At 46.0% G+C, this 10,760-nt stretch overlaps 1 protein-coding gene across 2 annotated transcripts in view; it reads left to right on the forward strand.

The window, feature by feature from the left end:
* The window catches only part of LOC114608803 (CMRF35-like molecule 2), a 24,819-nt gene extending 19,359 nt beyond the window's left edge, over positions 1-5,460 (forward strand). For both annotated transcript variants that reach the window (XM_028752877.1, XM_028752876.1), the window contains exons 3-5: positions 757-1,104; positions 1,808-1,916; positions 2,987-5,460. In XM_028752877.1, the coding sequence (XP_028608710.1) occupies positions 757-1,104; positions 1,808-1,916; positions 2,987-3,137 (608 nt within the window). In that variant the 3' untranslated portion in view covers positions 3,138-5,460. The remainder of the gene's footprint in view (positions 1-756; positions 1,105-1,807; positions 1,917-2,986) is intronic.
* The last annotated feature ends 5,300 nt before the right edge of the window (positions 5,461-10,760 follow it).

Here is a 10,760-nt window from a genome sequence, read left to right on the forward strand (position 1 = left end):
TCCTCCTCTTCCTCTCTTTACTCCTCCTCTTCCTCTCTTTACTCCTCTCACCTTAGCTCCTCCCAGCTTGTGGGGAAAATTTCCCCACTCTTTGACCTCTATGGGTATGCATACCACACACTTAAAATAATACTTAAAAATATTTTAAAAATAGAATCTTTTATGGCAAGACATGATACAGAAAACTATGTCTATACAAGATGAAGTGACATATGGCAGGACACACAGCCTAGTCACAACAGTGGAGTAAATCAGGTTTTTTTGTTTGTTTGTTTGTTTTGTTTTGAGACAGCATCTGCTATGTAGCTCAGGTTGCCTCCTAATTAGATGAAGCTGACCTTAAACTCAAACTCAAAATCCTCCTGTCTTAGCCTCCCAAGTACCAGGAAGTCTCTGCTACATGCAATTTAGAAGTTGACTTTTTAAAGAGCAAGTTTGACTTGCAGAAGATTCCGGAATGCTAAGGCTTTAGTGCAAAGGAAGTGATTTGTGTAACAACCTAATCTTAAGCCAGCTGTGGCTTCACTTAACCAACCTGTAAAGGTAGGGTCCATGTGTAGTCAGTGAGTTGGTGTCTTGTCTCCACAGGAGATAGATTTCTACTTTGTCTCTCTTCCACAGACTCCTGTCCATTTGTCTTGTCCCAAGTACAACTGTCTCTCCTGGTACTCTTCCTGGATCTCTCCACACTTCAGGAAAACAGCTACTTCCCAGCCCACCTGGAAGGAGACTTAGATTCTGGTTTATGTTTTCCAGGTTGCTTATCTCTGACGGGCCCTGGCTCTGTGTCTGGCTACGTAGGAGGCTCTCTCCGTGTGCAGTGTCAGTATGGAAAATCATATAAGGGCTATTTGAAATACTGGTGCCGAGGACCACATGTCAAAATGTGTAGAACTATTGTAGAAACTGACGGAAGTAAGAAAGAAAAGAAGAGTGGCCGAGTGTCCATCAGAGACCATATTGAGAACTCCACTATTACAGTGACCATGGAGAACCTCAGCGAAGATGATGCTGGGTCTTACTGGTGCAAGATCCAGACTTCCTTTATCTTTAATGCACGGTCACGTGACCCATCGGTCCGAGTAAAGGTTCATGTTTTCCCAGGTAAGACTACTCTGGCTCCAGCCACGGAGATTTTAGGGAGTATCTGCTTGCACTTGGGACATGTGTGGGCATTGTCTTTAAATGTGCTTCTGAGTGTTGTGGTCATCTCAGCCAGGTTGAGAAAAGAGTGTGTGACAGACATGGAGAGAGATGGCTGACCTTTCAGCCATGGCCAGGAGAGGGGGTGAGGTATAGGTCACACGAATAGTCTGACACCTGATGTTTCTAGGAAGAGCTGAGGAACAACCTATGTCCTCCTTAGTGGCAGAATTGAAGTGATCTCCAATTGCTACCGTATGAAGGAAGCTTGGTAACCCTCCATGGCCTCTGATAGGATCCTTGGGCCACAGGCTGAGCTGTGTTCCTTCACACTCTCTCAAAGGCTTCTCACCAGTCACTGGGGTGGGGCGTGGGAGAGGGGACGGGGAAGGAGACCGCTGAGAGACTTCTCTACCCTCCATCAGGCAGAGTCAGACAGGGATGAGAAGAAAATATGAGATGGCACAGATGACCCATCTTTGGGCAAGAAGGCTCCTTCAGCCCTTGAGAGCCCCACCCAGGATGTGGCTGAGGTTTGACTTAAAGCCCTTCTCAAAACCTCCGCTGTGAACATACGATTCTGTGTGACATCAGATCCACACAGATACTCAGTACAGGCTTGGGGACCAAGCAGTGACCTGGTGTGTATCTTTTTCTCCAATAGCCACAACTCCCATGGAGACCACACTCCCTGCCACAACTGCTACCCTCTCACTAGTGAATTCTGGACAGAACCGGATTAGGACTAGAGCGATGTTCATCTTCCGACTGTGGTAAGGACCCAAGGCCTGGTGAAGATCAGTAGCCGTAGGATTGTGGGGGTCAGCAGTGGTACCCCGAGGGGTGTTGGGGAGAACTTACTATTGAGTGATATCCCCCCCGACCCCGATCTCAGATTTCACATTCTGCAAGCCTCCGTGTGGATGCCAAGGATGGAGGAGGAGCTCAAGGGACACAGGCTTAAGGCAGACTCTGTGTTTAACAGATTCACATAGCCTTCCCATTCCTCCCTCTCTGTCCTTCCCTGCCGGACTCTAAACTTGGAATCCTAGCTCGGTGTCTCTTTTAAAAGTTACTGTTGAGGGCCAGGGCGGTGGCTCAGTGAGTAAAGTTGCTTGCTACCAAGTCTAAGAATCTTAGTTCAAGCTCTGAGCCCCGCAATAAATAAATAAGTGTAACGGTCATTGTTCAGATGGGGTTCTTGCTCCCAGGAGCTGCTCATGAGATACATAAAGGAATAGGCTCAGCTCTGGGCTGAAGTTCACATTTGTTCTTCCTTCTTAGAGGTACTCAGAGAGGGTCAGGATGTCTCTAGGCCTCCGGGGAGGAAAATTCAGGAGCACTAGTTTCAGGAAGTCAACTGATGCAGCTTAGTTACTGGGGTACCTACCTAACATGCACACAGCCCAGAGTTTGATCCCCAGAAATGCATAGATTCGGTGCTGTGGTATACACATCTGTAATTACTAGCACTAGGAAACCAACAGTAAAACAACAGAAGTTCAAAGTTGTAAGTACATCATAAAACCAGCTTGCTCTACGTAAACTCTGCCCTACCGCCAATAAAGTCATTTAATAACAGGGAAACAGTGGGTAGCTCTGGGCCATGCTTTTAGAAAAGCAGGCCTAGCTAGAACCCTTTCCTCTCTTCACCTATCACCTCTCCATAACAACAGACTGGGGAGGAGGATGGGGAGAACAGGGGAAGATGTCCTTGAGTCAGTCCCTAGTCTGATTCTGGATCATTTGGGCTTTTGAGGCAAGGCATTAGGAAATGTGGGAAGAGACAGGTAGATACCGGATCCTCTCCTTGAACGTATCTTCCATCTTTACATGCCCGCAGGTCCCTGCTCAGCAGCGCCCACTTCCAGGTCCTGGTCTTCCTGAAGCTGCCTCTGTTTCTGAGCATGCTCTGTGCTCTCTTCTGGGTGAACAGGCTTCTGGGGACTCCTGGGGGAATGTACAGTGACCTGCCCAAGAGCTATGAAGTGTAGCATCCCAGGAATGCCCTGGGAAGGACTCAGCCCTGCAGACTGTGTGAGAGACACATTGGATTCTGGATCAACTCTGCTTGGAGGCAGCAGTGCCTGGGTTCTGGACTTCACTGTTCTGTGTCTCAAAGTCGGGGGATCTGATTATCAGAGAGTCTTGGATATCAGACTCCTGCAGTGTCCTCAGCATAAAAGAGAGAACAAAACTGGGAATAATGGCACATGCTGTTAATCTTAGCACCGGAGAGGCAGAGGCAGGTAAATCTCTGTGAGTTCAAAGCCAACCTGGTCTATATAGTGAGTTCCTGGACAGCCAGGGCTAAATAATGTACTCTGTTTCAAACACTCCCAAAAGAGGGAACAAGACTCTACTGGGCCCTATGTTAGAGGTCTGCCTTTCTCTTCTTCAAATTTCATGGATTCTGTTCTCATGTCAGCTCCAAAGGGTAAGAATCTTCTAGAAGTTTCTTGAACAGAAGTCTAGCCTCTTGATCTTCTCTGAGTGCCATAAAAGCATCTCAGGCCATTATCTCTGGTGCCAACAATCACCTCCTTACTACAAAAAAGAGGTTCCTGGGGAACATGGCTCACAGCCTTTGTTTAGGATGTCTAGAACAATCCTAAAGGATTTGGCTTCTGGTAGAGCATCCACTGCCAGCTCTCCCAAGCACACAGCATTCTTTGATCCCGTCTCACTGTGCTCACTGTGACCTCAAAGCCTCCTTATGTCTCCAAGACTAGAAAGCATGTGTCAGAGTTCAGCACATGCTTGCCTGAATGAAAATAGCCAATCATCTTGGAAGTGCAGTTCTGTGGTTATCCAGGGCAGCAGTGGAGAAAATGGAGGCGGGTGTCCCTGCATTTCCTAATCTGGGAGGAAGTCTTCTGTGCACAGCGTTAACTGAGAGTCCATCTTTTCTCACTTAAGAAACTGGCTGAGATCACCTTGAGGAAAAACAGGTATTCAAAGGCAGGTAGGGTGCTAGTGGTGAGGGGATGCCAGATCTGGGCATCCACTAGGCAACCTCAGCTCTGAAAAACGCTGATTGCCAATTTCTTCTTTGCTATTCTCTGCAGAGAGAACTCAGAGGGTTAGCCACAAGTGCCACCATCTCCATTCACTCCATGTATACAGGTTAGACCTCCTTCTCCTCCCTCAGACTCAAGCTTGTCTTGAGCTAATGTTGCCCATTTCCTGAGAGAGGATGTATTTATAGGAACACCATAACTGGACATAAAGACTCGGGGAGTATCTACCACAGTCATAGCTGCCAATGGAAGCTCTATCCAAAGGCAGAGCACACTGTGGACTCAGTTTCTCGGTGTGAGGCATGTCTGTCAGTCCAGCATGGTGGAGTTTTTCTTCTAGCAATTCAGATGGAGTGTGTGGATTCAGCGTCAACTCTTGCTTGCATTTTCCTTTAGAATATTGGATAGATTCGAGTGCACCAAGGTCCTGGATGCAAGCTAGGAGATTTTACCTAGCCAGTGGCACATCATGTTCAACAGTCAGGTAGTGGAAGGTCTCAGTCTGTGAGACGGAAGTAAGGGGTGTTGCTGACGGTTGTGGGAAAGAGAGGGGCAGGCTTGGATGGTGCAAAGCCTGTGTGATTGCATTACCAGACAGAGCGGGTCAACTAGGAGCCTAGAGGTGTGGGCTCGTGGAATGTTCAGGGCTAGAGAGAAAGGCACAAGGAGAGATTAACTGGCTTCTAAGAGGTAGGTGAAATTACCAGGAGAGTGTTCAGGACCAAGGACAGAGCTCCGAAGGTGAGGTAAGGATGTAAGGTAAGCGTTCAGGACCAAGGACAGAGACGGCATGGGGCTCTTAGCCCACCAACCATGCAGGTTTCAAGATGGGAAGTGACGACACAGTCCTGTGTACAGCACGCCCGCCATTACTCTGTTCTCAGCAGTTTTCACATGCATTCGTTTACATGTGTGTTTAACTATGCAGCTTTGTCCTACACATGCATCCACGTAACGACCATCGCAATCAACACAGGGGATTGCTCCACCATCCCAAGTCCTCCTTCATGCCGGTCTGCCTCGTTACTGCCCACTAGAGACCACTGATCTCTGCCCGACTCTGGGTCTGTCACTTTGAGAATGTTCTAGAAAGGGAAGCATTTTGGTGGCACATCTTTTCCTCCTCTGTTAAGTACAGGGCCTCTGGGATCTACACAAGCAGATGTTCTTGGAAATCATCCATACCTCTTTATTACTGAGCAGTATTGTATAAATTCATTACAGTTTGTTTAACTCCTTGTTCATTAAAGTACTTGGGTCATTTTCTAATTCAAATAAAACTGTTACCCACATTTCATACGTATTTTCTTTCATACGGTAGTGCATTTTTATGTCTCCAGTGTGTATGCTTGCACAACTACTAAGTTATATAGTAAGTATATGTATAGTTCTCTAAGAAATAACCCAACTGTTTCTGGCATGGTGGTGTCTTATTTTTCCATCAGCAAAGCATGGGAGATCTGGGGTTTTGTGGGTTTTTTCTACTGTCATTATTTCTTTAAAGGTATTTGGATTTATTTTATGCCTAGATGTCCTTAGCCTGCAGATGTGTCTGTGCACCATCTGCATGGATGCCTGTGCCTGGGAGGTCAGAAGACAGCACTGGATTCCTGAGACTGGAGTTATGGATGGTCTTGAGCCTCTGTGTGAGTGCTGGGAACCAAATCAGGATCCTGTACAAGGGCAGCAAGCATTCTTAACTACAGAGGCTCGCCTCCTGACCTCATTACTTCTTGTTCATTCCAGATGTTCTGATAGGCATGTGGTTCTGAGTTTCCCAAGCGACTCATGATATTGCAAATATTTCTGGTGTGTTTCATTTCTGCTCACACATCGCCTTTGACGGCATATCTGTTTCGTGTCTTCTATTTATTTTTGAACTGAAGCCATTTTTGAAATTTTGTTACTTTTTTTTAAAACTTAGCATGTATGCACACACACGTGTGTATCACCGTGCAAGTTTAGAGGTCAGAAGACAACTTGTGGGAGTTGGTTGTTTTCTTCTACCAAGTGGGTCCTGGGAACTGAACTCAGGTCTTCAGCCTTCGAGGAGGGTGCCTTCACCTGCTAAGCCGTCCTGATACACTTCTGCTTCAGCCACCCGAGTTGCATACTGGAGACATGCACTGCCATTCCTAGACTAAATAAATTAAACTTTTTACTGCTTTCTTTTTAGAGTTCTCTGCATACTGTACACAGAAGTCTTTGTCCAAAGTTTATCTCAATCTCTGGCTTGCGTTTTTATCTTCCTTATAAGACAGGTTACTGTGAAAAAAAAAGTTGTGTGTTTGTATGTGTACAGCACATGTGTGCGTGTGTGTGCACGTGTATGTGCAGGCACATTTGCCTGTACGTGCACACGTGGAGGCCAGAGCTGACATTGATTGTTTTCCTATATTATTTTGTAACTTATTATCCTCTCACAGAATCTGGAACTTTCTATCTGAGATTGACTGCCTAGCCAACAAGTCCCCAGCAGTGCCCAGAAGTCCCCTATCACCTTCAGTGCAGAGGTTACAAATGTGTGCCACTGAACCCAGGTTTTATGTAGGCGCTGGGGACCTGAACTCAGGTCCTCATGGTTACAGAACAAACACTTTACCCATGAGCCATATTCCCAGTCAAAACGTTTTAAACTTTGACGACATACAACTCATCAAATTTTCTTTTAAACATTATGATTTTGGGGTCATGTATAAGAAATCGTGAGTTGTCTCATATTTGTTCCAACTTTTTAAAAGTTTTAGAGTATCCTTTCCCTCTCCCTCCTTCCCCCCTCTCTCTCCCTCCCTCTCTGTACCTCTCCCTCCCTTTCCGTACCTCCCTCTCCCTCTCCCTCTCCCTATCCCTCTCACTCTCACTCTCCCTCTCCCTCTCCATCTCCCCCTCCATCTCTCCCTCCCTCCCTCCCTCCCTCCCTCCCTCCCTCCCTCCCTCTCTCTCTCTCTTTCGTGTGTGTGTGTGTGTGTGTTTGTGTGTGCATTCAGAGGCCATAAGAGGGTGTGAGCACCCTGCTCTGTTGCTCTCTGTTTTATTTTCTTGAGACAGGGTCTCTCCATGAACTGGAGCTCACTTATTTATTTATTTATTTTTGCTAGGCTGGTAACCAACAGGCCTGAGTTTTGTAGGTTTTTAAAAATATATCTATATATATCTTTTATATCTCACAGTTTTTTTTACAATATTTTTATTTATTTATTTTATGTATATGCATACACTGTCAATGTCTTCAGACACACAAGAAGAGGGCATCAGATCCCATTACAGATGGTTATGAGCCACCATGTGGTTGCTGGGAATTGAACTCAGGACCTCTGGAAGAGCAGTCAGTGCTCTTAACTACCGAGCCATCTCTCCAGCCCAGTTTTGTAGTCTTTTTAAATATAACATTTAAGCTCATGAATCATGATTTATTTTGAATTTCTTGTTCAGCACAGGAGAAGGGAAGTTCTAGGCATTTAGTTTTCTAGCATGTGGATATCCGATTTTTTTCAACAGTGTGTATTAAACTTACAATCTTCCATTGTTGTTTTTTTGTTTTTGTCGAAAACAAGTCAAGCACATGTGAGTGGGAGATGTGTGACATTATCCAGAGGCTGGGAAGAAATGAAGCCACCAAAAGATGAGGTCTGAACCAAAGACAGAGCCCTAGAGTGAAACTTACAGACAATTGCCCTTAGCAAAACAGAATGTGTCTGTCAGTTTGTGCAGAATCTCAGGCTGCAGTCTGCAACCTCTGACTACAGGATGTGTCAGAGTTGTGGATGTGTGCCTAGGGACATATGGTGCTCCCAGCAGGGCCATACAGTGCTCCCAGCAGGCGTCAGGACTGACCTTCTAAGGTGCACAGATGGACCTGCAGGGATGCGGTGGGAGCCAGTCAGCGGGGCAGATTCAGCGCTTTGCCAGTCTTGTGACTGGGCCCTGGGTAGTGTCACATCTTCAAGTCTTGTTCTTATAATAGTCAATACGATAGGCTAAGACCCTTTTCTATAGTCCTTCATGTCCTGGCTGTAAATTCTTTAAAACGCCTTCCTTCCCTTAAGTCTGGATGTTCTGGGACAGCTTCGGCCAGTAGATGGCAGTGTGGTTCTTGATCTTTTCTTCAATAAGCACTGTGCAGACCGAATCTTAGAGCCTAGTCCTGACTATATTCAGGGTTGGTTGACCCTTCTAATTCAAACTTCTCTGTGCACATCGTCACAGATACACCTACAGGCGAGTCTCCTGGGTGACATCAGATCAAGTTAAGTTGACAGTGAAGATTAAAAATCATAAGTTTTCCCTGTGTGTGTGTGTGTCTGTGAGTGTGCGCGCATAAATGCATGCATGCACTCGTGCGTGAGTGTGCGTCTGTATATGCACATGTGTGTGTGTGTCTTTACAAACGTTCTCCCATGAAAATTCGTTGCCAGAGATACAGTGTACCTATATCTATCTACACGTGCAGGTTTGGGCTGCACAGCAAAACTCTGCCTTATAGAAAAAGAACCAGGGCTTGTGGATTCAGCTCAGTGGGTAGAGTGCTTGCCTAGCATTCAGGAAACCTTGGGTTCAGGCTTCAGACCCTCATAAAACCGAGCATGCTGGTGAATGCATGTAACCCCAGTACTTTGATGTTGGAAAAAGGAAAATGTGAAGTTCAAGGCCAGCTTGGGCTACATGAGACCTCTCCTCAAACCCACACTCTTCCTCTTTCTCTGAGCCAATGCCTGTGGCCCTAGTAGACACTGTGGCAGGTGCCCTTGGACAGAAAACTCCATGCTCTGAGTTCCATAGTTAGAGAAATCCCTGCTGCCCAGGGTGAGCCTTCAGCAATACCCTTTGCCTCCCAGAGCTTAACCTAGGCTACTGCCATGGGTTTAGCCTGGGCTGCCTTGTGCTCCCTTGCTACTGTAGTCACCCTGCCTTTGATTGCTCTCCTCTCCCATGATCCTTTGCAACTCAGTTACCTCCCAGGTAAGGAGTTGCTGTATTCCAACCTTTGTGTCTGTCTCTGCTGACCTGTCTGTCTGCATCTCTCCATGGGAATCCCATCTGTCTTTCAAGTTCATGTCTAGCATTGCATCTAATCAGTACAGGAAGTTCCCTGTTCACCCGGCTGTCCCTCACATGTGGTGACTTGGTCTTCTCAAAGACTGGCATCATCTTCTTCCAGTACACAAAACTGAGAAGTTTTGTCAAGGAAGTCACTGAGAGACGTGAACGAGAGAGACCTAAAGGAAACTCAAGCTGGGCTTCAAGTCCTCTCAGGGAGCTGGCTCTGTCGCCACCAAGGACAGGAGAGGAGACAAGACCATGTGGCAGTTCCCTGCTCTTCTCCTCCTCTTCCTCCCAGGTAAGGAACAGGGGCTTTAGACACTTGCATGTCAGCGGTGAGGGCGACATAGACGGTCTGCCCTGCATTAGGGAAAATCTGCTGATTCTCACCAGCTGCTGACTTCCAAAACAAAAGGCAAGATTTTTTGGCATCTGATGGATTCTGTGGGTATCACAGAAAAACAAAAAACAAACAAAAAACCAAATCGAAACAATTAAATTAAGACAAAAAATTAAAAACAAAACAAAAACACAAAAGAAACCTTCCAGAGATTGTTTCTCAACTCTAGCTGCTCCACAAAACTCGATGAGTGAGTGGATAACTAATTAATTTAAAATGTATTTTTAGTTTTATGTTTGGCACATGCAGCCTAGGATGACCCTGGACTTGGGATCCTCCGGACTCCACCCTCTGAGTGTGGAATTTCTAGCACACAGCTCCATCTCCAGTTACACTGTGAGTTTTAATTGACACAGTCATTAATACTACAGGGGCTGGGTGTGGTGGTGATTGCCTTTAATGCCAGCACTCAGAAAGCAGAGGAAGGTGGAGCTCTGTGAGTTCAAGGCCAGCTTGGTTCACATGGGGAGACCCTGTTTTATAAGGGAAAACCATGGTGGAGTCCAGTATGGCATTTGCACATGTATGTACATGTATGTACAGATGTAACGATCATGTCAGGGCAGCTGGGCTCCCATCACAGCCATTTATCATCTCTTTGAAATCTCATCTATGAGGTATCTTGAAATATTCAGTTGTCAACCATGTTTTTCATCTGTCTCATACAACACTAGAAGTTGTCATTCTCATCAAATGACAGACACCCCTGTGTCCTAACAACCCTCCCTCAATTCTGTAAACACTGTCCTGTCTTCCTTAATGCCCTTCCCAGGCTGAGAGCCACTATTCTGTTCTCTACTCCTTTGAGTTTAAATTTTGTTCTTTTGAGAAAAAAATGTGTCTCTGTGGTATATGTATGTGTAAATGATTGTATGTATGTCTCTGAGCATGTGCACACACGTGTATGTGCTCTCAGGTGCACACATGGCTGCACACATGCATGTGGAAGCCACAGATTGACACTGGGTACCATTCTCTATCACTCTCATTCTTGTTTGTTCAGACATGGTCTCCCACTGAGCCTGGAGCTCACAGAATCCGTCTATCTGGCCAGTGATCTCCAGGATCCTTCTGTATTTGGGGTTACAGACAGCACACACCTCACCTGGCTTTTTTTTCCATGTGTTCTGGGGATCCAAACTCAGATCTTGATTACA

The sequence above is a fragment of the Grammomys surdaster genome, unplaced genomic scaffold (genome assembly GCF_004785775.1).
Source record: "Grammomys surdaster isolate TR1022 unplaced genomic scaffold, NIH_TR_1.0 125940, whole genome shotgun sequence".
Taxonomy (NCBI): domain Eukaryota; kingdom Metazoa; phylum Chordata; class Mammalia; order Rodentia; family Muridae; genus Grammomys; species Grammomys surdaster.